General features: G+C 44.7%; 1 protein-coding gene across 5 annotated transcripts in view; it reads right to left on the reverse strand.

The window, feature by feature from the left end:
• The window catches only part of ARHGAP10 (Rho GTPase activating protein 10), a 410,479-nt gene that overhangs the window by 285,507 nt on the left and 97,028 nt on the right, over nucleotides 1-27,944 (reverse strand). The window contains exon 1 of one of the 5 annotated variants that reach the window (XM_070474783.1): nucleotides 25,456-25,660. The exons of the other annotated variants lie outside the window; for them this stretch is intronic. Coding sequence (XP_070330884.1) covers nucleotides 25,456-25,540 — 85 coding nt within the window. The 5' untranslated portion in view covers nucleotides 25,541-25,660. Of the gene's footprint in view, nucleotides 1-25,455; nucleotides 25,661-27,944 lie in introns of those variants that run through there. 5 annotated transcript variants of the gene reach the window in all.

Here is a 27,944-nt window from a genome sequence, read left to right on the forward strand (position 1 = left end):
GAAAACAATTATGAGATATCTTCAGTGTTTGTATCAGGGAGATACTGCTGAGGGTGGGAGGTCAAAACAGTGGTCCAAAAGGGTCCCTGTCCAATGCTAACATCTTCTGATTCTAAGTCAATCAACAGTTAGTGAAATATTAGCATTCATACTATGCTCTCACCAGTGGCATCATAGCTTAACTATTAATATAGTACACGCATCATGGATCAGAGAAGCAGGTTTGAAAACCTAACCATTATACTGCATAGGCTTTTTTTATGATTATAGTATATGGAATTTTTAATGAAATTTTACTCCAAATTCCCAGCAAATGATCTTAGCACATGGATTGCCGAGGCAAGTGTTTTAGCATAACTGATTGGAAAAATTCTACAAAGCACAATATGTGTAATTCCTTCTTCAGTAGGGATCAGAGATTTTACCTTTTCAGCAAAAATCCATGAGTAGAAAAGAGGAAGAAAAAAGCAGAAAAAAAGAAACAAGTACAAGGGTACGAGAGAGTGTCACCCTTTCTTCAGGCTCCTATGGTCATCATCACCCAAGTAGCACTAAACATAGCCGGCGTTTAATCCTGTTGATCATACCTCATTCTTGCGGAGCCGCAGGAAAGGTCTTAGGGAAAGAAGGAAATGCTTCCCTTCTCAGATCTCCAAAGAGTTTTGACATCGGTTCACCTCTGACCCTATTATAATCTGTAAAATCTTGGAGATTTCAAAAAAAAAAAATTACAAACAACCAAAGAGTCAATGTCTGAATTTCCCCATCTCTCCAACTCTGCCATACAGAAAAAAGCTTCCCAGGGAAACACTAGAAGTATCTAATGTTGATGCAGGATACAGAGATTACATGTTAACAAGCCACACAGAATGCTAAGCTATAATATTAATTTTGGGGGGCAGCAACTTTGATCTTTGTTACATTCTCCACTTTCTTTGAAGTAGAATATGAATGGTGATAACTAGCAAAAGACTTTTCTTTTGCGAGAAGGAACATTTTATAAGGTTATTCAGATGCTTTATAGTAAAAACAGAAGGTATACCCAGGAATCAAACCAGGATCTTCTGCACTGCAAGCGGATTCTTTACCAGCTGAGCTGTGAGGGAAGCCCATACTTATCTTAGACTTTATAAGAAATGATTACTATTAAAATGGGGACAAATATACAGCATGGCATTCAACCTCAATCAATATAACATCAGACTACATTATTTTTCTCTTTTACTCAGATAGGCTTTTCACTTGGGCAATAAACTCTTTGGTGGGTTAATGTTCTAAAGCCCAGAACACTGTAGCTCTGCACGGTTCAGGTCTCTTCCAGACAACTTTCCGATTTGCTACAATGTAACACACCTTGGCTTTCTCATTAAGAACCCGAGTCAAATCCTGACTATGCAATTACCTAGGAACAGCACCCCTGAAATCAGTCACCTAACCTGAATGGGTCCCACGTTTCCTGATCTATTATTAAAATAAAATGAGAGTGCTCAATGACATGTTGTGGCCAATGCAGAAAAAGCAATGCTAACTTTCCCAACATTTTTTAATTCCTTTTAAAAATCCAACACTTAACAATGGATGCTTAGGGATAAAAATAGCATAGACTTATTTCCCCTGATCCTCCCAGCTAAGTCCTAAAAACCCTAGAGGACTTCCCTGGTGGTCCAGTGGAATAGAATCTGCCTGCCAATGCAGGAGACACGGGTTTGATTCCTGGTCCTGGAAGATCGCACAAGACATGGAGAAACTAAGCCTGTGCACCACTGCTGAGCCCACGAGCTGCAACCACTGAAGCAGGCACGCCCTAGAGCCCGCAGTCCGCAACGAGAGAAGCCACCTTGAAGAGAGGACCACTCACCACAACTAGTGAGCAACCCCCCACTCTCCACGAGAGAAAGCCTGAGCAGCAGTGAAGACCCAGCGCAACCAAATAAACAAAAACAAAAACCCTGGAAATATCAGAAGAAAAGCCAGAGGAGAACTCTGAAAGGTGGCAGGAAGAAAGCAAATCAGTTTGTGACTCCAAGACTCAAGGAGCCACACAACAAAGGACTGAAGAAGGCGGCCACTCGGACCCACCAGGTCCCAACCCCCATTCTAACAAGAGCAGGCCACACACGGAGGCTCAGTCCTACCCCAAAGGAAGGAGTCCCTCCAGCAACATCAGGCAAGTCCCACACCATCCAAAAGGGGGTCTATCTGAAGCCCCACCAGCAATAAGCAACTAGGGGAGCCAAGACATAGAAGCTAAAACAGGCAGACACACAAAGAACCCAGCCACACATGGCCCAGCCCAGGAAGCCACTTTGGCTCCACAGACACCCCACTTCCCCTGCCCAGAGACCTCAGGCCATGCAGCACCTGTAAAGATGTCTCACCTCAACAAATAACCAGATCAAGAAAAGCTATCCCCCTACACCCACAGGCAGGGGAGATCCACTACATTCAAGGAAGCTTCTAGTCCCCAGACACCCGAGTCTACCTTCCTCCATCAAGAGATGCTCAGTGGCCTCGTTTACGGAAATCCCGTCTGCACCCTTAACCAGTAAGAGCAAGGAGCGCCAGTGATACCTGGTCAACCAAGGAGATTACATTAACACTGAAAAGGCTCTGAAAATTAACCAGTCATTGGAACCATAGCCCACGAATGTGCTAAAACTAAACTGGGTGACTGCTGGCTAAAATACAAAAGTGGGGCCCAGAATATTCTGATATGTCCAGGCAAAATGGACGGACACAACAGAAAAATCACCTGACCAAGAACCAGGAAAACCACAAGTTGAATGACAAAAGCCAATCCAGATGCCAGTCCAGAGATAAATGAGCTGTTGGAAGCACCTAATAAGGATTTAGAGCATAAAAGTCATAAAAGTGCTTCAAGAACCTATTACAACTTCTGTTACAACAAATTCAATAATAGACATTCTTGACAAGTAAACAGGAGATAGAAACAACCAAATAAGAGATTATATAACTGGGAAATACAGTAATATAAGTAAAGTTCACAGGATAGGCTCAACAACAGAGTGGAGATGAAAGAGAACAGAATCTATGAACTTGAGGAAAAAACAAATAGCATTAACTCAATCTGAAAAACAGCAAAAATATGCTGAAAAAATGAACACAGTCTCAGGGACCAACACAGTCTCAGGGACCAACAAAAAAGCTAGCTAACATCTGTATCATCAGAGTCCCAGAGAGGAGAGGAGAAATGGGGTGAGGCTGAAAGAGCATTCCAAGAAATGATGACTGAAAACCTCCCAAATGTGGTAAAAGTTACAGACATACAGATTTAAGAAAGCTGGGCAAACTCTTGAATCAGGATAAATCCAAAGAACCTATGCAGAAGCTGGAGTCAGTGGTAAAAAATTATAACATCCTACATAAACATTTGAAAACTAAGGACAAAAAATCTGGAAGGCAGCCAGAGAGAAACCACACACTATCAGGAAGGGAACGGCAATTCAAATGACAATGAACTTTCCATCTGAAGCCATGGAGGTTAAAGGAAGTAGCACATTTTTAAAGTGCTGAAACAAACCACATTTTCAACGGAAAATTCTATACCCAACAAAAGTATCCTTCATGGATGAATGGCAAATAGACATTCCCAAAGGTAACCAGAAGAATGTGTCACTAACAGACCTCCTTTTAAACAACAAATGAGTATTAATTAAGGAATTCTATTTTTCAACAGAGACAATTCAAAATTATTTATTAGACCATCTCGTACCTTCAGAGTTTATAATCTAACTAGGGAGAGATGACCCATACACAACACAAGTAAAATAATAATTGAAGATGTTCTATAAACGCCACAGCCAATGGTTAACAAACACACACAGTTCAGAGGTAGTTGCCAATATTCTGGGCTTCCCTAATGACAGAAAAATCTCACAGACAAGGGATGAGAAGATGGCCCTTGAACAATGCACTACATTTAAATAGAGCTGATGAAAGGGTGTGCCCCTCATTAAAAAATCACCGAAGCAAAACTAAAGAGATGGGAAGTGGCAAGTGTGTTTACAGGGAGGATCTATTTGTCTGACATGTACCAAGAGCCTGACCAAGGGGCAGAAGAATTAGGCACAATTCCTGGTCCTCAGTGCAATGGGAGCAACGCAGAGGGAAACAGAGAGTGGTAGAAAGCCTACAAGAGTACTGACTGGACAGTCATCAGGAAACCCAGCAGAGGGTACGACTAATTCTTCCTCAGGAAGGTAGGGAAGGTTTTTCAGGGGTGGTGACAGCTGAGCTGGATCTTAATACCTGACACAGAAATGACACATCAAGGGAAAAAATGAGAGTAAGTGCATGAGGCCAGGAAATGACTAAGATCTCGAGGTATGCTCTGATATGCAGTGTGATGGGGCAGTGGAAGGATGAGGCACACCTCATGCAGCCTGGGTCAGTGGTAAGGACCTGGGCCAAGAAACTTTTTTTCCATCTTGAGGGTGAGAAGGAGTCACAGAAGAATTTTAAGCAGAGTAATAATACTGGGGAAGGGGTGGGTATATTAATTTTGAGGACACTATATGGAATCAAAGGGAAGGAAAAGAGACAAGAGATCAGTTAGAGATCACTCAGTTCATTCTGATCCAACAGAAGTTTGGATGCACGATGTGCAAGGCTCCAGGCCAGATGCTTAAAACACAATGACAACTGATTTCTCTGTCTTCTCATCAAAACCCAGAGCACCATGGGAGGACAGACAGGGCAAGAAGGCAGAAACCACATTCTAAACTCGTTTCAAAGCTAGAATCAGCATAACCCTGAGAGAGGAGGGCGGATGATGTGAAGGAAAAGGCAAGAATGAGGTTTTTACATTAAGAAGGGTAAAAAGTGGGCAGTACCCCCACTCTTGAAATAGAGGGGAAAGAGGTGGAGTAGGGTTTGGGTGGAAGGTTAAGTAGGAATGTATGCACTTTCCCTAAGAATCTGTTCTGGCAGCATGTCTTCCAAGAGGACCCTTGAGAGAGCCTCAGCACTCACTAGGCTGAGGTCTCCCCTTCCACCATGTTCACAAACCAAAATCTACTCACAGCTATACGGATTGATTTTACCACACTGTATTATGTTAATGTATGTGTCAGTCTCTCCTAGTAGGTTCCCCAAAGGCATGGTGTAATTTATATGTACTTTTGTACGTCTACTGCATGCCAGTCAGTAGGTAGGGCTTCAATAAACATTCAAAAAATGGAGACAATATAGGAAACTACATATTGTAGCAAAACCATTGTATATTTACTTTCTAGTGCATTCTTAAATCACTTCTCTTCTATCAGAAGAGAGAAAAAATATTTAAATAAATAGCTCCAGGTATTCTATTTGAGACTGAAAAGTCTAAGAAAATTAATCATGTTCCCGCAAAACATAAATGCTTTCAATGTTTTATATAAGATTGAGTTTTTATAAGGTTCAATCAAAAGAATACAAGCCTGAGGTCCCCGCAGGTCTTCCATGAGTCATTTATTGAGCATCAACTACATCCAAGGTGCCATGGTGACTACCACACAGCTCGTACCTTCCAGGAACTCACACTCCGGAAGTTCCCTCTGTCAATCATAGTAGTAACCAATGCTTCAGAGAGAAATGTCTATAATAAGCACAAGAAAAGAAACAACACTGCTAATGAGTAGAGAAACAAAAGTCAGAACTACAAGGAAGTATCACCTCACACCAGTAAGAATGTCCATCATCAAATATCTACGAACAATAAATACTGGAGAAGGGTGAAAAAAGGAGGACCCTCTTACACTGCTGGTAGAAATGTAAATTGGTACAGCCACCAAGGAAGGAAAATAGTATGGAGGTGTCCTAAAAAACTAAAAATGAGAGTTACCACATGTTCCAGCAATCCCATGCCTGGGCATATATCCCAACAAAACTCTTGAAAAGATACTGATGCCAGTGTTCACTGCAGCACTATTTACATTGGCCAGGACAAGGAAGCAACCTAAACATCCATCAACAAATGAATGAATATATAGTACAATGGAATATTCAGTCCAGTTGCTCAGTCGTGTCCGACTCCTTGTGACCCCATGAATCGCAGCACATCAGGCCTCCCTGTCCATCACCAACTCCTGGAGTTTACTCAAACCCATGCCCATCGAGTAGGAGATGCCATCCAGCCATCTCATCCTCTGTCGTCCCCTTCTCCTCCCACCTTCAATCTTTCCCAGTATCAGGGTCTTTTCCAATGAGTCAACTCTTTGCATGAGGTGGCCAAAGTACTGGAGTTTCAGCTCCAGCATCAGTCCTTCCAATGAACACCCAGGACTGATTTCCTTTAGGATGGACTGGTTGGATCTCCTTGCAGTCCAAGGGACTCTCAAGAGTCTTCTCCAACACCACAGTTCGAAAGCATCAATTCTTCGGCACTCAGCTTTCTTCACCGTCCAACTCTCATATCCATACACGACCACTGGAAAAACCATAGCCTCGACTAGATGGACCTTTGTTGGCAAAGCAAAGTCTCTGCTTTTAAATATGCTATCCAGGTTGGATTATTACTCAGCCATTAAAAAGAATGAAATAATGCCATCTGTAGCAACATGGAGGAACCCAGAGATTATTATACTGAGTGAAGTCGGACAGAGGGTAAGTCACATGGAATTACAGATGGGATTTAAAATATGATACAAATCAACTTCCTGAAAAAACAGACACTCACAGACAGAAAACAGACTTGTGGTTACCAAAGCAGGAAGGGTTGGCGGAGATAAATTAGGAGCTGAGGATTAGCAGATACAAACTCCTACCTGTGAAATAAACAAGATGCAAACTAATACCTATGAAACAGATAAACAAGGTCCAACTGTATGGAAAAGGAGATATACTCAACATCTTGTAATAAAGTGGAAAAACTATGAAGTATAGTATACACATTATATATGTATGTATATGTGTACATATATGAATACTATCCTTCAATAAAGAAGAAAAAGAAAGAAAATTCTATGTCCTCTGAAGACCCATAACCCATGGAAAGCCTTCTGAAGGTCTCATGAGCAGGCCAAAGGGAGAGTCAGCCCTCAGGCAATGGAATGTAATTTGGGGCTACAGCAGAACTGAGATGATCTAATAAGTTTTAAAGGGAAAATAACGGGAGCAGGAAAAAACAACATAACTAGGATAAAAGGAAAAAAGCAAGGACACTATATCCTCTTAAAAGGCACTTTCGAAAGGCACGTAGACCATAGACACTGCAAATGCCACCCGACTGGCAGCTGCTACCTCACGAAGAAGGCCATGGGGGAAATCAATGCTTTGTTAGCTCTGCACCTACATGGACCTGACTGTCAATGGCAAAGTGGCTGGAAAGTTAAAAACATACTTAAAATATTGACATGGATATTTCCTTTCATGGTTAAGTATCAATGATGGTTTCCCCAATGAATGGCTCAGCAGTAAATAATCCACCTGCAATGCAGGAGGCATGGGTTCGATCCCCAGAAGATCCCCTGGAGAAGGAAATGGCAACCCACTCCAGTATTCTTGCCTGGGAAATCCCATGGACAGAGGGGACTGGCAGACTACAGTCCATGGGGTGGCAAAGAGCTGGACACAGCCGAGCACGCAAGATACACGTCAAAGATGACATGTCGGAAAGAACCCACACAGTCATCAGAAGGATAAAGTCACTGGGGTTAAATATATCATGGTAAAGTCAAAGAAAAGAAATGCAACAGTAGGAAAATGAAAATTCATGCTTCAAAAAAAAAACACTTAATGATACTGTAATACATTGCTTACTATTGGCATGATCTTGGGGGTACTTTGACCTCTCAGCCTTGTCTCCTCCTTTGTAATATGGGGCTAATGGAACATTTGGCAAAGATGGGAATAAATAATCTAAAATTATATATGATAGAACAACACAACAAAAGAATACAAACTATGTGATTTCATTTCTAGAAAATACAAGAAGAGGAAAAAACTGCTGCTGGAAGTCAAGCAGGCATGGAGGGGCTTCTGAAGTGTCTGAAGTGTTTGGTTTGTTCTCACTCTAGGTGCTGGTTACCCAGACGTATACAATTCATGAATATCCACCCAGGTGTATACATATGAAAGTATACTTCTCTCAGGACTTCCCCAGTGGTCCAGTGGTTAACACTCCTGGCTTTCACTGCAGGGGATGCAGGTTCAATTCCTGGTCCAGAAACAAAGATCTTGCATGCCTACCATGCAGCCAAAAAAAAAAAAAAAAGTGTATTTCTCTCCATGTATGCTAAACTTCAATTAAAAGTTTTTAAAATGAGGATAATTACAGGCTCCTCTTCAAGAGGAAGTTGTGAGAATTTAACTATGTTGTAAATATTAACTGTATATAAAACACTTGTGACCTAATACATGGGTGAGAGTACATTAAATCTTAGGTACTCCTGTAATCTTCCCAGTGCTGACCACATGAGAAGCTCTGGCAAACGTCCACTGAATGAACAAATCCCTAAGGTGAAATGAGACACTGCCAACCTCTGCTACTCCAAAACTACAGTAAAAATTTACTATAGCACTTATTCTGCACTTTGCACATAACAATTTATGTTCACGCTGGTCACTCCCTACACTTATAACTCCCTAAGGGCAGAACACACGGTCATCTCTGCATCCTTCACAATGCACAGAACAGCCAAGATGCTCAATAAATGTCTGCTGATTCTGGGATCTGAAGACAATTCTAAGAATGGAAGAATTATTTAAAAATTGTAAAAAAAAAAAAAAAAAAGCAAAGTACCATCCCTTCTAAGTTTTTTTTTTTTTTAATTATTTTCTATCAGAGTATGGCTGATTAACAATGTTGTGCCAGTTTCAGGTGAGCAATGAAGGGACTCAGTCATACATATACATGCATCCATTCTCCACACACTCCCCTCCTGATCAGGCTGCCACATAACATTGAGCAGAGCTCCATATGCCACACAGTAGGTCCTTGCTGGTTATCCATTTTAAATATAGCAGTGTGTACATGTCCATCCCAGACTCCCTAACTATGCCTTCCCCCAGCAACCATAAAGTCCATCTCTAAGTCTGTGATTCTCTTTGTCTCTTTCTGTTTTGCAAGTAAGTTCATTTGCATCATTTCTTTTTAGATTCCACATGTCATACAATATTTCTCCTCTGTCTGACTCACTTCACTCAGTATGGCAATCTCTAGGTCCATGCATGTCGTTGCAAATGTCATTATTTCATTTTTTTAATGGCTGAATAATATTCCATTGTATATATGTACCCCATCTTCTTTATCCATTCTCCTTTCAATGGACATTTAGGTTGCTTCCATGTCTTGGCTATTGTAAACAGTGCTGCAATGAACAACGGGGTACATGCATCCTTTCGGATGTTTTTCTGCAGATATATGTCCAGGAGTGGGACTATAGGATCACAAGGTAGCTAAGCTTTATTTTTTAACATATTGAAAACCTACCTACTAGGTAAATCTTAAGTAGGTTTAATAATGTCCACGTTTCCACTTGTTCACTCATTCATTCATTCCATAAACACACTGATGTACACAGGTGCACAGGATCCTGTGTCCACATTCCAAGAAGCTTACTGCTCAGGAAGAAAATGTGTAAACAGGCATAATTTGTTTCTGGGAGGTAACTCTGCAGAGGGATTTTAGACTAAATCCCTGAGTTGGTGACTCCTAGAAAACCTGGGTAGCATACCTGTGAACTCTCAGAGATGAGAGAGCCACCTATGCTTTCTAATTTTAGGAAGAGACCAGAGCACGTGTAGCTCCTACCCAGGGTCCGGGCTGAGATGGATAAACTTCGAACTTCTGTGCTGGCACTGGCAGGCACGAGTTTTCGGTCCATTCCTTCACCAAGGCTGCAGCCACAGGACAGTCCTGATAAACCAGACAGGGAGGAAGACCACAGCTCCCACTCCTGGCCCAAAGCGTCCTTCTCTCTTCTTGTGTTGGTGTGAAGCTATCAAGCATCTTGCTTCTGACTCTGCTGAAAGTTCAGTATGTACCTAATATACTGTCTGGAATCATCTTTTCCTCATTGTCTGATTCAAGGGATTTTCCCATACTTTTTAAACAATCAGAGCTAGGCATTAAAGGATGTTTGTTATAGCCTGTCCAACACTGCCAAGTATTTTGTCAATCAAACCCCTCCTCTATATTTGTAACACACCATAGACCTAGCTCTCCTAGGACTCCCACGGAGAAAACTCAACCGAAAAGGAGCTCACAATCCAAAACTAAAACACACACAAGGAAAAACTCCACCATGAACAAAACAGAGCAGATACTACAAAACATCACAGATTCAGGGACCACTGGTGGTTAAGAAGCCACCTGCAAATGCAGGGCACACAGGTTCGCTCCCTGGTCCGGGAAGATCCCACATGTCTTGAGTCAAGGAAGCCCATGGAACAGAGCTGCTGAACCTGTGCCCAGAGCCTGGGAGCTGCAGCTACTGAGCTCACAGTAGCTGTGAGCCTGTGCTCTGCGCAAGAGAAGCCACCGCGATGAGAAGCCCAGGCACCTCAAGCAGAGAAAGCCCCCGTGCAGCACAACCGTAAGTACATGACTGCAGGGATTCAATCTGCCTCGACTTTAAATAACAGACCTACGAGACACAAAGGAAGAGAAACGTCGCAAACGACCCAAGTCCACTTGGCCACCCAACATCATGTTCTTTTCACAAATAATGGGAGACCTCAGCAGTGAGCCAAGGAGGTCTGTGGGTTCCTCCTCTGCCTGCTTCAGAGCAGCTGGTGTGTTGCAAGGAAATCAAATCTTACTACCAATTCTACCAAACCAACAGATGTCTGTTCAAGAGAATTACACACACCAAAAGAACTGCAAGTTGAGAAGAAGCTCTAGAACAACCTTATTCACTGCTTGTGGGAAAATGAATGATACAACTTAGAGGGGGGGGGGGGATTGGAATTTGCTAACCAAGTTAGAATTAATCTAATCCAGCATTTCCTGTCCCAGATAGTATTCAAGAGGCCTTCCTGATCACAGCCGGCAAGACTCACATAAATGAAAAATCATAAAAGAATGGTTCATAACAACAAAACTGGAAATAACCCAAATGCTACTCAAAGGTGAAATGATAGAAAAATGGTCACACTGGGGAATGTTATAGGGCAGTGAAAATAAATGGACCAAAGTTAAGGCAAGAGCCAGGATAAACTATCCTAATAACAACGAATGAGAAAAGCAAGACCCAGAGCAAAGAGCATTCCCAGAATTAGATAAGAATCAATCACAGAGCTCAGGATAATATATTAAAAAAAAAAAACTGGGGGGGTGGGGAGAGGCAGAGGAATGGAGCCGGGAGAAACACAGGCAGACGGAAACTGTAGGTAATGTTTCCGACACTGATGCGTTCGCAGGTATCCATTACATTAAAAATATAAATAAACAACAAAGTCACAGAAAGCCCAATGATCATCATGTGTCATGATAAAGATTATGGTCGATCTGCTTCTCTGCACCCGAGTCCCATCGCCAATAAAGAAGAGGGGGTGCCTTATGAACAGACAATTAAGAGGAGCAGCAGCCTGAAAGGTCAACAGACGTGTAACAGGGGGTGATCAACCTCACCGCCATCGGGGAGAGGCAGTGTGAAAGCTAGAAACAGGACGGTGTCACTTGACACCCCACCGATGAGCAAAAATTCCAAAGGCCGATGATGTCAAGTCCTGGAGAAGATGCGGTTCAACACGATCACAGATACACTGAGGGGAACAGCAAACTGGCTCCTGTGGACAGCAAGGTGATGTTCTCTGGCAAAGCTGGAGGTAAGCTCCACTCAGCAACTCCACGCTCGCATGCGTCCCCAGAGAAACACACACACAAACAGCACGGCACATAAACAAGAATGTCCACAGCAACGAAGTTTAGAACACTGAAAATTCGGAAACGTTCCAAACATAGCTGACAACAGGAGAACAGATTACTATAATACAGACTAATCGCACAAAGGAATACCGTACACATCAGTTTTTTTTAAAAGAACTAGAGCTATGTTTCATGACAAATAAAACTCAAAAACAACTTTATGGTTATTTTTTCTCTCAAAGCACAGAAAAATTTATACACGTTTGCTATCTTTTTCATAAAGTTTTTAAAATGGTTTTTACATTACTAAACTCATATATGCATAATAAAAGCACAAATTCAGGCACAGTGATGACATACCCCAAATGTGGAACACTGCATTCTAGAAGAAGACAGAGATATATAGGACAGGGAGAGGCATACAGGGGTATTGAGTTCCAAGTGATATTCATTTCTCATATTAAAAAATGTTTGACATGTTTCATTCAAATACTAAGATCTGGCAAAGCCAAGCGTGAGTACTCAGGTATTCATTATATTACCAATATATTATTATGGGTTTCCCTCGTGGCTCAGACAGTAAACAATCTGCCTGCAATGCAGGAGACCCAGGTTTGATCCCTGGGTAGGGAAGATCCCCCTGGAGGAGATGGCTACCATTCCAGTATTCTTGCCTGGAGAATTCCATGGACAGAGGAGCCTGGTGGGCTACAGTCCACGGGATCACAAAGCGTCAGACACAACTGAGCAACTAACATTTTCACTTTCATATATTATTAATATGTATGTTCACAATTTTACACAGAAAAGAAACAAAAGGACAAGATTACAATTTAATAAAATTTACTTGAAAGAAGACTGGAAGAAAATAACTCTTTGTAAACACCTTTAATACCAGCTACCAAATGTGGGCTCCCCTATCTACAGCTTTATTATCCCTTCAGCCTAGAAACCAGCCCAGGGCCTGAATCATAAAATGTGCTCAAATAAATATTTCCTCAATAACTAGACCAGCAGGTAGAAAAAAGGTCAAACTATTAATCGAGTCATCTCTGAAGATTTTCAAATACAGTGCATCTAATTGCTGAATACTTATGAGTCTGAATAACACTTACTGATACACTGCATCTCCTCTAAAACACGTATCTTCTACCAGATAGCTTATTTTAAAAACAGTGTCACTGTGTGTTATGGACCCAACGTTTCTGTTCACCCTAAATTCATATGGTAAAGCCGTAACCTCCCAAGTGATGGTATTTGGAGAAAGGGCCTTCAGAAGGTCATTAGGTTGAGATGAGGTCATGAGGGTGGGGCCCTTGATGGGATTAGTGCCCTTATAAGAGGAAGACACCAGAGCTTAAGTGCTCAGGAGGAGAGCTCTCACCATGAACAAACCTGCTGGCACAGACTTCCCAGCCTCCAGAACTGAGAAATAAATGTCTGTTGTTTAAGCCACTCAGCCTATGGCATTTTGTTACAGCAACCCAAGCTAAGACACTAGGATTAAAAACAAACAAACAAACAACAACAAAAAAAAAAACCCTCTTTGCCCATTAAGAACACACCTTCTGAATTGCTAATAGAAAAGCATCAAATCCGAGTGTTCATAAATCCCTACCAAGGGGGGCTGATGAGACACCCACATTTCCCTGGACCAACAGGAATGCTCTGACTTTAAACAATTCCCATCACCGTTTTACAAAGGAAAACAGTAGTTTATGGGAGAAAGTCCTGACTAGGAAGTGAAAATATGTGAGGTCTGAGATCTGACACCACCTACCTGCATGACACTGGGCATCTCAGTTCATCTCTATGTACTGGACACACTTATCTAAAAGCACCAGAGTGGTCCTAAGGACCAGAGTCTCTTCAGGTTCAGAGTTAGGATGTTACACTAATTAGGAATTTCTGAATCTCTTGCTTAAAATGTGGCAACCAAATGGCATTCAATCCACACACAGACATATATCTGAACAAAATACTGTTTAGATTTACCAAGATGAATTAAGATTATTGTCAAACTGACTTCCACAAACAGAACACAGGTAATGTTTATCCCAGGAGCCTCTTTCCAGGGCTCAACCGCAGAGACAGCTGGGGCTGCTAAGAGGGCAATCTGCTCTCACCAGCATAGCCACCCCTTTGCACTCAGGTCAGCAGGTCAGAGAAAATTTCAAGTAGCTGAGCAAACCTGCCGCTACAAGAATCAAATCAATTTATGACATCGGCATCATATCAATGATCACAACATTAACTGAAATTCTAACCTATTTCAGCTTTATTCCATGTGAGGAATTCTCCAGATGTTGTTTCATAGCTTATAAATACCAATGATGCATGAAATAAATATCAATGATGTATGAATATTCTCTTGAGCGTAAAGAAAGTATTTCACGTTCCTGGTGTCACAGGAATCCACCAAACACTTATAATCACAGTTCTCCACCAATATCTCAGAATGACACTTTTTTTTACTTTTCTCATATTTACCCAGCAGAAAGACCTAACATAGATAACACTTACTGAGATAAGGCAGGCAGGCTGCTGGCCACTCACTGCTCAAGTCAAGCGCACAGAACACTCCTGTGTGCACAGGGAGAGAGAGGCTGGTGGAGGTGAAGAAGAAGGGAAAACCTGTCCTTCCCAGCCCACAGACGGAGGTCTGGACAAAATGAAGGGCTTTCTACATGTTTTCTTCACACTTCCACTTGCCCTGAGAAGTATTTACTCTTCTAAAGGAAAGAAAACCAAGTTACTATGATGTCAATATGACGCCTGGGGGAAGGGGTGTTTGGTGTGCGGGGAAAGGAGTCCTGCAGAGGAAGAGAGGAAAGTCAATTCTCGCGGGTGTTTTCCTGTCTAGGCATGTGTGTTCAGTCACGTCCAACTCTTTGCAGCCACACGGACAGGAGCCCGCCAGGCTCCTCTGTCCATAGGATTCTCCAGGCAAGGATATGGGAGTTTAGGTTGCCATTTCTTTCTCCAGGGAATTTTCCCAACCCAGGGACTGAACCCGTGTCTCCTACCTTGGCAGGTGGATTCCTCATCACTGAGCCACCTGGGAATCCCATTTATTTACTAATTAGGGTTTTAGGACCAACACTGAGCCCTGATTTCACCCTGTGCCCCTTTTGTCCCTGCTCCTATCCAAGGCACCCAGCTCACAGAGCCCACACCCTTCACATGCTTTCCTACGTCACAGACCCTCTTCCACTGACACCCTGCTGTATTTCCCACCGGGCACCAAGACTGCTCCTAGGTTACTGCGTTAGTGCTCCTGTCATCGGATCAGAGTTTAGGCCATCATTACTTGATATGCTTGGCGCAAGGTGACAGGAAGTCAATGGTCATGGGACCAGGTAGCTCAGCTGAAGTGACCACAGGACTGAGCTGGGGCAGCAGGAAGGCAGTGGCTGGGACAGGACCGCTCCGAAGCAATGCGCCTGAAGAGTCCAGAGGTGAGAAACCAAAATGAGGTTTTCCTCGTCCCAACCCCCTCCAACACACTGCTGCAGAATTAATCTTCCCAATGCCTCCAGCCGCTCTGGCTCAGAATCCTTCCACTCCACCCACTGCCTTACAAACACAACCCGGAATTCCTTGGCTGGCATCCGAAGCCTTGCCCTCCTCCTGCCCCGTCCCCTCCCATCGCCTCGCCTCCAGCCAAGAGTGATTCACTTTTACCTTCACAAACTCCATCGTCTCCGTCACCTGACTGTTTTGCTCATGCTGTTTCCTACACTGAAACTCCTCTTCCCAGATCCAATCTGTTTGTTTAAACCCTGCCTTCATTCATTCAAATACCGAGCCCCCCCAGTGCTGGGTGCCTCTCAAAGGCCACTTAAACAAGAGGGGAAAAAATTCAGTGCTGCTCCTACCAGGAATTCATACCTAGTCCCCCAGTTTCTCTCCTGTCTTATAAAGGCTGACAGCACCTTATATGTGTATACTCCAATCTCCTAGCTTCCACCTGGAGTATGTGTTGGGGCGATAAGACTGGTAAACAAGAGATAAACTTCTCTGCAGAAGGACTGAGCAGTCCTTCAGAAGAGGGCAGGGAGTACTTCAAGAATAAAGAAGTGACTTTCAACACAGCACATGCTACCAAGGGGTGAAGATAAGAGGTAAAAAGTATCCGTCTTACGCCAAGTCCCAGGAGATCAGAGGCATGACCTTGGGGAGGACAACCATCACGAGTGGGGAGAGCAAAGAACACACAGTGAGCTGAGCAGAGAGAGGAGGCAGAGAAGGAAATGGGGACTGAATATAGATTCATTATCGTCCCACCTTTCCACCATCCATACCCCCAAATAGCTTTAAGAGGCCTTATGTGTAAAGAGATAGTAATTATTGGGACTTCCCTGGTGATCCAGTGGTTAACAATCCACCTTCCGATGCAGGGTATGCAGGTTCAATCCCTGGTAGGGGAACTAAGATCCCACCTGCAATGAGTCACAACCAGAAGACCCAGCACAGTCAAAATAAAAGGGACAGTAACTATGGCTATAAACTAATTCAAACACGAACGCTAACCACCCAGTATACAAGACCTGCGGCATAGTTTCCACGTTATCCTCAGCTGTCTTTTGAAATATTACATTTTTCCTATCATCCCGCAAATCAAAATGTGTCACGGAATGTTTTCTCCTTTCTGTTCCTACAGACGGGACAGAACCTAGGTTGAGGAAAATGCACTGATGGGAAAGAGGAAAAAACCCTTTCCTACGTATTTTGAGATGCCCTTTTCCCTGCCAAAGGTAGGGACAGAGTTTCATTTTATGGATCCCGTCAGCGGGGTGCGACATTTCCCACACCCACAGCGCAGTTACTCAGGGGGTCACACACACCTTTAACGTTGATATTGCCAGATTCATAAAACAAACGCATTTAAACACCCTAATCGGTCTGCTTTGTGTACTAACATCAGTGCAAACCAGTTATTTAATATGCTGCAGCTGTTTAACAAAGGCTTGGCGGCTCTCCGGTCACCTTAAGGCTGTACTGGGCTCAGATGCTCCAGTCGTGTCTGACTCTGCAACCCCACGGACTCTGGCCCCACCAAGCTCCTGTGTCCACAGGCTTCTCCAGGCAAGATACTGGAGTCGGTTGCCATTTCCTTCTCCAGGGGCTCTTCCCCACCCAGGGAGCGAACCAAAGTTTCTCATGCCTCCGGCACTGGCCGGTGGGTTCTTGACCACCAGCGCCACTTGAGAAGCCCTAGTTTCACTCACATCCGACTCCCAGGTAAACTGTCACAGCTCCTTTGCCTAGGGTCTCCAGCCGCCTTATCTTTAACCAAAAAAAAAAAAAATCCACCCTTCACATGGAAAATTTGGAAACCAACAATTTTTAAATAACCAGCCCCCCCAAAAATTCTTATCAATAAACATGAACACACCAACCTCAATTTTCAGAAATAAGTTTACCCTATACAAGGAACTCAAAGGTTCAGTTTCTCACTACTAACTTGGGACTTTGAAAAAAATGTATTCTGTGATTATGAAAATAGGGAGTGGTTTGCATACCTAAAGGATTAAGAAAATGAGTGTCAGCTAACAGTCATCTGTGAGCCAAGCCTTTGTAGATATTTTTAAGTCTAGTGTAACAAAATTCCGGAGTCCAATCTTCCTTATATGAAGTGACTGCTAAACTCCAGAGTAATTGACCAAAGTCACAGTTAGCAATGACAGTGCATGCAGGCGCAGCCACTCAGTCGTGTCTGACTCTCTGCAACACTATGGACTGTCGTCTGCCGGGATCCTCTGTCTATGCAATTTCCCAGGCAAGGATACTGGAGTGGGTTGCCATTTCCTTCTCCAGGCGTTCTTCCCAACCCAGGGATCAAACCCAAATCTCCTGCATCTCCTGCATTAGCAGGCAGATTCTTTGCCACTGAGCCACCTGGAAAGCCCATGATGATAGATTTGTTTAGCTGTTATATTGTATCTGACTCTTTGTGACCCCACAGACTGCAGCATGCCAGGCTTCCCTATCTTTCACTATCTGCCAGAGTTTGCCCAAACTCATGTCCATTGAGTCAGTGATGCTATATAACCATCTCATCCTCTGTCCCCCTTCTCCTCTTGTCTTTGATCTTTCCCAGCATCAGGGTCTCTTCCAATGAGTTGGTTCTTTGCATCAGATGGCCAAAGTATTACAGCTTCAGCATCAGTCCTTTCAATGAACACTCAGGACTGACCTTTAGGATGGACTGGTTGGATCTCCTTGCAGTTCAAGGGACTCTCAAAAGTCTTCTCCAACACCACAGGTCAAAAGCATCCATTCTTTGGCACATGGCTTTCTTTCTAGTCCAACTCTTACATCCATGCATAACTACTGGAAAAACCATAGCTCTGACTAGACGGACCTTCATTGGCAAAGTAATGCCTCTGGCTTTTTAATACGCTGTCTAGATTGATCATAGCTTTTCTTCCAAGGAGCAAGTGTCTTTTAATTTCATGGCTGCAGTCACCATCTGCAGTGATTTTTGGAGCCCCCAAAAATAAAGTCACTGTTTCCATTGTTTCCCATCTATTTGCCATGAAGTGATGGGACCGGATGCCATGATCTTAGTTTCTTGAATGTTGAGTTTTAAGCCAGCTTTCCCACTCTCCTCTTTCACTTTCATCAAGAGGTTCTTTCGTTTCTGTTCACTTTCTGCCATAAGGGTGGTGTCGTTTGAATAAAATTCAAAGTTATCTGACCCCTTTAACTTAGGCGGTATTATCCGAGTGTCATACACATAGTAACATTTTATTTTCTGGACGGTTAGCACATAATTGCCTGCACACTTCACCATTTTGGAATGGACTACAGTCTCTCATTTAAACCTGAGGGACATCTTTCCTGGGTCTTTTGACTCTCTACAGGCCAGTTGAGCTGGGAACAACTCAGGAATGCTTTCAAACGAACCAGGATGTCTTCACATCTGAACTCTGCAGACGCTTCTTCTTTCCTGTTTGCAGACTGATCTGACTCCTCTGAGCAAGCTGTAACATAGTCGGTAATGGTCACCCCGGACACAGGCTGGCAGGCTGCAGAGACAGCAGCAGTGCCTGAACCAGTTACCATGCAGCCTCCACAAAGCGCCTTCACTTCATCCAACCCCATGATCTGCATGCATGGTTCTCTCAAACCTAACTTTCCAGCTATAGTTCTTGCTGAGGTCAGGCAGATTCAGGGTTTTTTTTTTTTTTTTTGCTGACCACCATTATTCTATAACTAGTAGCTGACTAGTCAGCTGTGTGGCTGACTCACAATGGAAGAACCCATTACTGAAAATGTGCTACTTTCATGCTGGTATGATCCACAGGCCACACAAGAAATGTCACTGGCATCCCCATGATGTTCTGAGACTGTCGTCAAGGGTGTGCGTGCTCAGTCTATCTGACTCTGTGAGCCTTTGGACTGTAGCCCGCCAGGCTCCTCTGTCCACAGGATTTCCCAGGCAAGAATACTGCAGTCAGTTGCCATTTCCTCCTCCAACGGGATCTTTCTGACCCAGGGATCAGACCTCCATCCCTTGTCTTCTGCATTGCAGGCAGATTCTTTACCCACTGAGCAGATAAAGACAATCATGTTCCTCCTGCAAGCCACACAGAGCTCAACACAGCCAGCACTTGATCTTTCGACCGTGGTGCGCCGACGGTCAATAAAGCAAGGAGGGATTTTTCACTGCAAAATATGTTTTTAACCACAACCCCCACACACACATCATAGTTAAATTCAGTATAATCCAGTCTAAAAGTTCTGTTCCATGGCAATGTGAAAAGAGGTTGCATTAGCAATAAAAGTGGGAGTGTGAGGTATTTTATCTTACAATGTGAAAAAAAATGTCTACTTTTGTCCACAGAAATGTCTTCCCCCCAAACAACATTTTTGAAGCATAGCTGATTTACAATGCTATGTTAGCTTCGGTATATGTAAATGAGTTTCACTTCATATATATATATATATATATATATATACCCATATATATATATTCTTTTTCAGATTCTTTTCCATTATAGGTTATTATAAGATACTGAATATAGTTCCCTGTGCCATATAATAGACCCTTGTTATTTATTTTATACGTAGTAATGTGTATCTGTTAATCCCAAACTCCGAATTTATCCAGCCCCCTCCCCACAAACGTGTTTTTCCCCTTTTTCTTCAGTCATACCACTAGGTTTGCAGGATCTTATTTCCTCAATGTTAACTACAAATTGGCACTTGCCATCTACTGCTATAGAGCTTCCCCGGTAGCTCAGAGGTAAAGAATCCTCCTGCCAGCACAGGAGATGCAGAAGATGCGAGTTCGATCGCTGTGGTGGAAGATCCCCTGGAGACGGAAATGCCAACCCACTGCAGTATGCCTGCCTGGAAATCCCACGGACAGAGGAGCCTGGCGGGCTACATTCCACAGGGACACGACCGAGTGACCGAATACACACACATCAGCCTCCGTAAGGACTAAATCACGTGCCGCCGCCACTGCTGATTTAGTGGGGAGAGGGCGGAGAGTGGCAGGGGCTGCGCTGCGTCTTTGCGTGGGGAAGTTGCAGCGTGGGAGCGTAGCTGCCTGTGGCATGTGGAATCTCAGCTCCCCAGTCAGGGATCAAACCCACGTCCCTTGCATTGGAAAGCAGCTTCTTAACCACTGGGCCACTAGGGAAGTCCCTGCAGCTGCTGGTTTTCAACACCCCCTGAAAGGAGTGCGGAGTAGAGAGCAGAAATGAGGCTCTCTGCTCTGGGAAAAATGGGCAGAAGAGGTCTTCGCATAGTTCGATATCTTCAAGAGCCAATTTTATGAGTCCAATTCTTGCATCTCCTCATATCTAGAAAAGCACTAAAATCCTTCATGGTGACAACTGCTCCTCGTGACTAGCAGCAACCTTCTGCAAAATAAAAAATTACCTGCTTGAATACATGCACTTCCCCATCACCAAAAACACATGTACACTGACCTTAGCTTTTTGGAGCAATTTCTCAGAGCTATCTTAAATGCTGTTTCCTGGACTATAGTCCTCATGTTTGCCCCCAAATAAAACAACTCACAACTCTCACATTGTGTTTGTTTTTTTTTTAAAGTCAGCACCAACCAAAGACTGAACGTGGGCACTGGCAGTGAAAGTGCTGAGTCCTAACCACTGGACCACCAGGGAATTTCCCAAAAATGTTCTCTTTATTTAAGCTGCTTCTTCACTGAATGACTCCTTAGTAGCTCTCTTGTGACCTTGGACTACAAAGTGGTAAAAATTTAATGACATCTTAAAAAAATCATGTATTGCATAGTATTTCCAAGTCCTGGTGGCTCAACCATCAGAACTTTTCAACTGAAAAATTAGATTTAACATAAATGCCTAGAAGTGGCAACACATATCAAGAATGTACAATCTGACCCAGTTGTTCTAAGAATTTGACTTCTGAGGACATATTCAGACATACACAGAGTTGTTTCTTTTGCTATCATTCAGAGTAGCAAACAACTGGAATGGATTAATAGCATGATAAAGTTAATAAAACTGTGATACATTTATGAAACAAAACCCAACTAACCATTACAATATTTTTGGTAAAATATTTAGTACAGCAAAATAGTTCTAATAAAGTACTGCTGTCATTTTTTTTTAAGACAGAACAAAAAAGCCAACCTCTGAAAATAGTTCAGGGCCCTGGGAAGGGGGTACTTAAGCTACAGAAGCAGTTCGACATGTCTCTTAATGTGTAAATGTGACCTGAATAGCCCCGATACCTAGGGTGACCCCAGCCTACCAGGTCCAGTCCCAATGCAAATACTAACAGTGTCCCAGTTGGTCAACAGGTTAAATGGTCACCACACCCAAGCCCCAACAGCTTCTGGGTCCTAAATAAGGTCACTCTCAGGCCTTCCCTAAGTCTGCAGGGTCAATGGCTCCTATAACCAAAAAAGACTTGAGCCCTTCCTCTTTCTTTTTCTCTGGAGTTCCCAAAGGCGAGAGGCGGAGAGGACAGGACTCACCCTCACGAAGCCGGGCTGCTGACTCAGCCCATCCAGGATCCACCCCCGTGGGCATCTGTCCACCCAGCGGCGCCTTCAGCTCTGTCACTACCTGCCTTTACTGCCACCTGTGGCTGCGGTCCTGCCAGAGCCACCCCGGGCTGGGGCTGGCCTGTCACGCATGCTTGCTAAGTCGCTTCAGTCGAGTCTGACTCTTTGTGACCCCAAGGACTATAGCCTACCAGGCGCCTCTGTCCATGGGAGATTCATTCACCAGGCAAGAATACTGGAGTGGGTTGCCATGCCCTCCTCCGGGGGATCTTACCAACCCAGGGATTGAACCCATGTTTCCCGCACTGCAGTTGAATTCTTTACTGTCTGAACCAGCTGGGAAGCCAAGGCTGGCGGGTCACCGACCCCTAATGTTTCCTTCTCTCTCTGCGTGATAAGTAAGGGACTCCCCCTTCTCGGATCCCTCTCTGTGGACAAGGTGGGGGGAATCCTGCTGTGACAATTTCTTTAGTCTGATTTTCCCTGGCCCCATCAGAGCCCCAAGCACTGCCCTCTTTACTTCCAGCCCTGCTCCCCAGACCCCTTTCTTATCCAGGTCAGCATCTGGTTTCCTACTGTCACTCCCTTTGATGTGGCTCCAGGCAAAATGCAGAGGTCCTCCAGGTCCTGGGGTGGAGGAGGGGCAGGAGAACGCAGGTCACCATGGCTGCCATCCACACACAGTCACAGGGAGGCTGAGATGGAGGACAAGTGCAAAGGCATGATTTAAGAATTCACAGCTGATTCTTCTTCAAGTAAACTCTTACTAATGTGGATGTGAGAACTGGACTATAAAGAAAGCTGAGTGCCGAAGAATTGATGCTTTGAACTGTGGTGTTGGAGGAGACTCTTGAGAGTCCCTTGGACTGCAAGGAGATCCAACCAGTCCATCCTAAAGGAGATCAGTCCGGGTGTTCACTGGAAGGACTGATGCTGAAGCTGAAACTCCAATACTTTGGCCACCTGATGCAATGAACTGAGTCCTTGGAAAACACCCTGATGCTGGGAAGGATTGAGGGCAGGAGGAAAAAGAGACAACCAAGGATGAGATGGTTGGATGGCATCACCGACTAAATGAGCGTAAGTCTGAACAAGCTCTGGGAGTTGGTGATGGACAGGGAAGCCTGGCGTGCTCCAGTTCATGAGGTCGCAAAGAGTCGACATAACCGAGCAACTGAACTGAACTATGTTCCAAAAGTCCTCCAATTTGGAACATGACTGAAAAAAGGAAAGATCCAAAAGTAACGTCATGTCTGTGTGTTCACAAGGATCACAGAAGGTCATAAGATCACAAGAAACTGATAACTTACAGAAAAATAAAACAGAGACAATGCAACCCAAGGTAATCAGGGCTCTACTGCTAATAACACAAGTGACTTTTAACAATACTATTTTACTTATATTTGAGGCAAGACTGTGTGTGTGCGCGCGTGCTCAGCTGTATCCACCTCTCTGCAGCCCCATGGACTAGAGCCCGCCAAGCTCTGCGGTCCACGGGATTTCTCAGGCAAGAATACTGGAGTGGGTTGCCCTGCTCTCCTCCAGGGGATCTTCCCAACCCAAGGATCAAACCCATGTCTCTGGCATCTCCTGCACTGGCAGGAGGATTCTTTACCAGCTGAGCCACCACGGAAGCCCAGAGAAAGACTATAAGGGTATAAAAATTTTAAAAAAAATTATATTGGAATGGCAAAGACATTTTTAAACAGTTTTCCATTTAAACCTTGGTATAAGAGGAAATTGTTCCAGGAGATAAGTGACTGAATGCTTAGCCATTAAAGATAAATCAATTGGAAGTCACAGAACATGGCAAAGACCCCTCATTTTGAAAACTGAATAGACAACAATCTTTCTGGAAGAAAAGCAACTTCAATTCAGTTTTAAAATAGCTGAGAGGTTCCCTCCAAAGCAGCCCGGGTTCTGATTTCCCCTTTATGCCAAAGTAAGCACCATTCACCAGGCTCCCAAGCTGAAGGAAACGTTGGGTCACATTTGCATTCTTCCTCTTTCCATATCATCCTCCCAAGTCCACTGCTGAAATGACCCACCCACCAGACATGGTACTGCCCTTCAGCTTGTCTAAACACCTCTGGCCACTTCCCCCTCTGCCACCAAATTAACAGAAGGCTAACGCCAATAACGAGATCCTGATAAAATCCTCCCCTGATTTCTCATAACCTACACTTTGGCTGGCGCTCCAGACCTCAACAAGGCTGCTGCCCAGGGCAACCCCTGAACAGAGCACACGTGGGAACCGGGACCCCCGGAGCTGGGAGGATGCGGCCCTCGTCATCACCACCACTCGAGGGCGACTCCTCCCGCAGCACCTCCTCTCCCCGGATGCTGGGGAGGATCCGCTGCATCACCATCCCTGGAAACATGTTAGCAATGCAAATTCACGGGCCCCCCCCCCCGCAGACCCTACTAAACCAGAAACTCTGGGGATGGGGCCCAGAGGTTACTGATACACTAAAACCAAGAACCACTGCCCCACAGAAACCCTCCCAAACTCTCAAACTGACTTATTCACCATCTCCAGTTTAGCATTTGTTCTTCCTTCCGGCTCTTGTCCCTCTGTTCACAGGACAACTTCCTCCCCACTATCCATCCATCTCAACCCTTTCCGCCCTTCAGGGCACAGATCCAGCCCTTCTTCCACCAGCCGCTCTTTCCTGATCACCCTAACATGCAATCCTAACATGTGACTCTGTCATCTCGCTCAACACAGCCAAAAGATGACGCCACCTCCAGCCTCTAGGGTAGGGATTACAGGCATCATAAAATGTGCCAATGTTAAGTCAAGCTGGAAGTTGCAGCCAGGAACCATGTGTGCTGAAAGACTCTGATGCTCTACCCAGGTAGGAAAATGCTATTTCGATGAGCAACATGCCAGTATCTTTGGGAGGGCTAGAGGACAGCAATAGCATATTTACTACCTCTCTTTCCTGTTCTAGGATTTGAACCCAAGCTGAGATGGGGGAAAGGGCTGACAAAGACTCAGAGACAAAAACAGACTGCAGTAAGCATCACTCAGAGGGCGCAGCCCACTGCCTGTGCACGTAACAGACAGGTCTGACTCCAATACGTCTGCGAGAGAGCAGCCCAGGGCCTGCAGACCTAGCCTGTGATGCCCCAGGTCAAAGCACACCGTAAACACCATGCATATCTAATTTTCTCCAAAATTCCACAGGTATGCTACCCTGGGTGACATGAGGAACAACAAAAAAAAAAATTTCCCATCCATAACAGTAACATCTGTCATGGGCAGATGATACCAACTTCCCTCTGTGTCTAACAAATCCACACCTCCAGGGACTTCCCTGGAGGTCTGGTGGCTAAGAACTCACACTCCTAATGCAGGGGAGCCAGGGTTATATCCCTGGTCTGGGAACCGGATCCCATATGTAGCACAACTGGAGATCCTGCATGCCACAACTAAGATCTGTAACAGCCAAATAAATCATTTTTTTTTTTTTTAAAGAAAGCCACAGAGAAATACCATGTCTAAGCCAGGCTCAGAGGTAAAAAGTTCCATCTATTTCAAGACATTTGTTCCTCTCGGTGCCAATGTTAACATACATTTCTAACCAAGTCTTCCCTGTTACAAATCTATGTTGTTTTTAACCTCACTTACATGTCCTCCTAGGGGGCTTCCCAGGGGGCTCAGCGGTAAAGAATCTGCCTGCCCACGCAGGAGACATAGGAGATGCGGGTTGCATCCCTGGATCGGGAAGATCCCACACGCCTCGGAGCAGCTAAGCCCGTGTGCCACAACTACGGAAGTCCGTACGGGTAGAGTTTATGCTCTGCAACGAGAGAACCCACCGCAATGAGAAGCCTGTGCGCCGCAACTCGAGAGCAGCCCCTGCTTACCACCACTGGAAAAAGGCATGAGCAGCGACAAAGACCCAGCACAGCCAAAAAAAATTAAAAAAAAAAAAAAAAGAAAGAAAGAAACTTAGGTCATTATATTACTATTATTGTACTGTTTATGGAACAAGAAGAATTCCACTGTATAACTTCACGTGTATCACTCAGATAATCAAAAGCAGGGAACACTCTCCCAGTTGCTTCCCACTCACAGTTTACAGAAGCAAAATGTCCCTACCTGGGGTGTAGTAAAGACACAGTTGGGGAAGACAGGCTCATGAATCACCCCTGTGGCCCAGCCAGTGTGATTCATGGGTCTGCCTGTCTGACAGCAAGGTTCCATCTCTAAGCTGGAGGTTCAGCATAAGGCCAAGCTTGAACAACACACCCTAGCCAGACAACTCTATCCAGCCACACAAACCTTCATTCAATTGGCCAAAGGCAAGAAAATCCAATTTCCTAATGGTGTGGGAACAGACGCGGATACGGAGTTGAGACTCAGACCATCCAACAGTTTGACATAAACACACACTTGGGTCTGGAAGAAGAGAACCGACTAGGACAGCTTAGGAGAGCACTGCAGGGCCTGGCGCTGCCAGATTCAAGCCCAGCCAGTGTTTTCCCAGACTGGCCGGGGATGAAGACAGCCAAACATCTTTCTCTAAAGCCTGGGGAAGGCACTAGAAGAGAGGGAGGACACTGGCTCTCACACACAGAGGAGGACCCTAGAGCTGTCAACAGGCCCTGGCAAAAGGCCCCCCAACGCTTAGCAGGAGCAGAACGAACCACATGTCATCCGAGCCTCACAGGAGATAAGAAACCGTCCAGGCCCCAGGGCACATCCCCGGACCAGCTGCTCCCTGTCAAGCCGCACCTCCAAGTAGCGGCAGAGCCCCAAGACATCCTGGATGAAGCACAGATGCCCAGAGAAGCCAGAAGGGTCTGGAGACTCATCAAAAGCTCAAGGTTCCCAGCCTGTGTGCCATCCATGGCGGGGTGGGGGGCACTCCCCTCAGTCTCTGAGGGGAGGAGAATGCTTCCCATCGAACAGAGAAACAGCCCTTTCAACTGCATCCGTCAGCTCTGCAAAAAGGCCGTTTTCTCATCAGTGGGCTGTCTCTGTGGCCCTCAGGCAGGTCTCCAGGAGGTGAATGTAGTTATCTGGTGACCAAGAGTTGAGAAGTCGCTCTAGTTTCTAATATCAAGTCTTTGAGGACTTCCCTGGGGGGTCCAGTGGCTAAGACTCTGAGCTCCCAATGCAGGGGGCCCAGGTTTGATCCCTGGTCAGGGATCTAGATCCCACACGCCGCAACCAGGAGTTCACATGCCACAACTAAAGATCCCTCATGCAGGAACTAAGTCCCGACGCAGCCAAATAAATACTTTCAAAAAAAAGCCTTCAGAATAATCAAAATGTTATACATCTGGGGATTTTTCTTGTGGTCCAGAATCCCCCTTGCAATGCAGGGGACGTGGGTTTGATTCTACACGTCACAGGGCAATTAAAGCCATGTGCCACAACTCAAGAGCCACGTGCTGCAACCAAGACAGCCAAAAATAAACTTAGAAAAGAGGTTATACACCTGGACAGTGGCAGGAGCAAACTTTTGAGGGCCTGGAAATCAATCCAAGTCTCAGTGCCAATGTGCTATATTCATTTTCTGTGCCTGAGGGCCTTGATGTGCAAAGCGGAGGTGTGGTTTTGGTGGTGCTCAAGTGACAAGACACCTTACCTCTGAGGACAATACCTGATACAAAGCAAGCCCTCCATCAACATCCACAATACCACCAGCATCGCCGTCTCCCACCACCCAGGTAGGCTGCATGTTCCCGGTGTTACTACACCATACACGCGAGAAAAAATGAGAAACCTGCCTTCTGCTCCAGAGGAGAAAACAGGCTCAAGTACGAGTTACTTAGCTGTCTCTAGTTCAAACCCACGTCTGCCTGTCAGCTTCCCGTATTCCCACCCTGCCTCCTGGGCAAATAGCAAGGAGCCAGAAGCCATGGGAACTGACCAGGGGGTCCTCAGTCCCCAGTCTGTGGCCTGTTAGGAACCAGTAGGTGAACAGCAGGCAAGAAAGCAAAGCTTCATCTGTATTTACAGCCGCTCTCCATCACTCCCATTACCGCCTAAGCTCAGCCTCCCATCAGATCAGCGGCGGCATTAGATTCTCATACGAGCACAATAAATGTGATGCACTTTAATCACCCTGAAACGACAGCCCTCTGCCATCCGTGGAAAAACCGCCT

Source organism: Odocoileus virginianus, chromosome 12, assembly GCF_023699985.2.
Source record: "Odocoileus virginianus isolate 20LAN1187 ecotype Illinois chromosome 12, Ovbor_1.2, whole genome shotgun sequence".
NCBI classification, from domain to species: domain Eukaryota; kingdom Metazoa; phylum Chordata; class Mammalia; order Artiodactyla; family Cervidae; genus Odocoileus; species Odocoileus virginianus.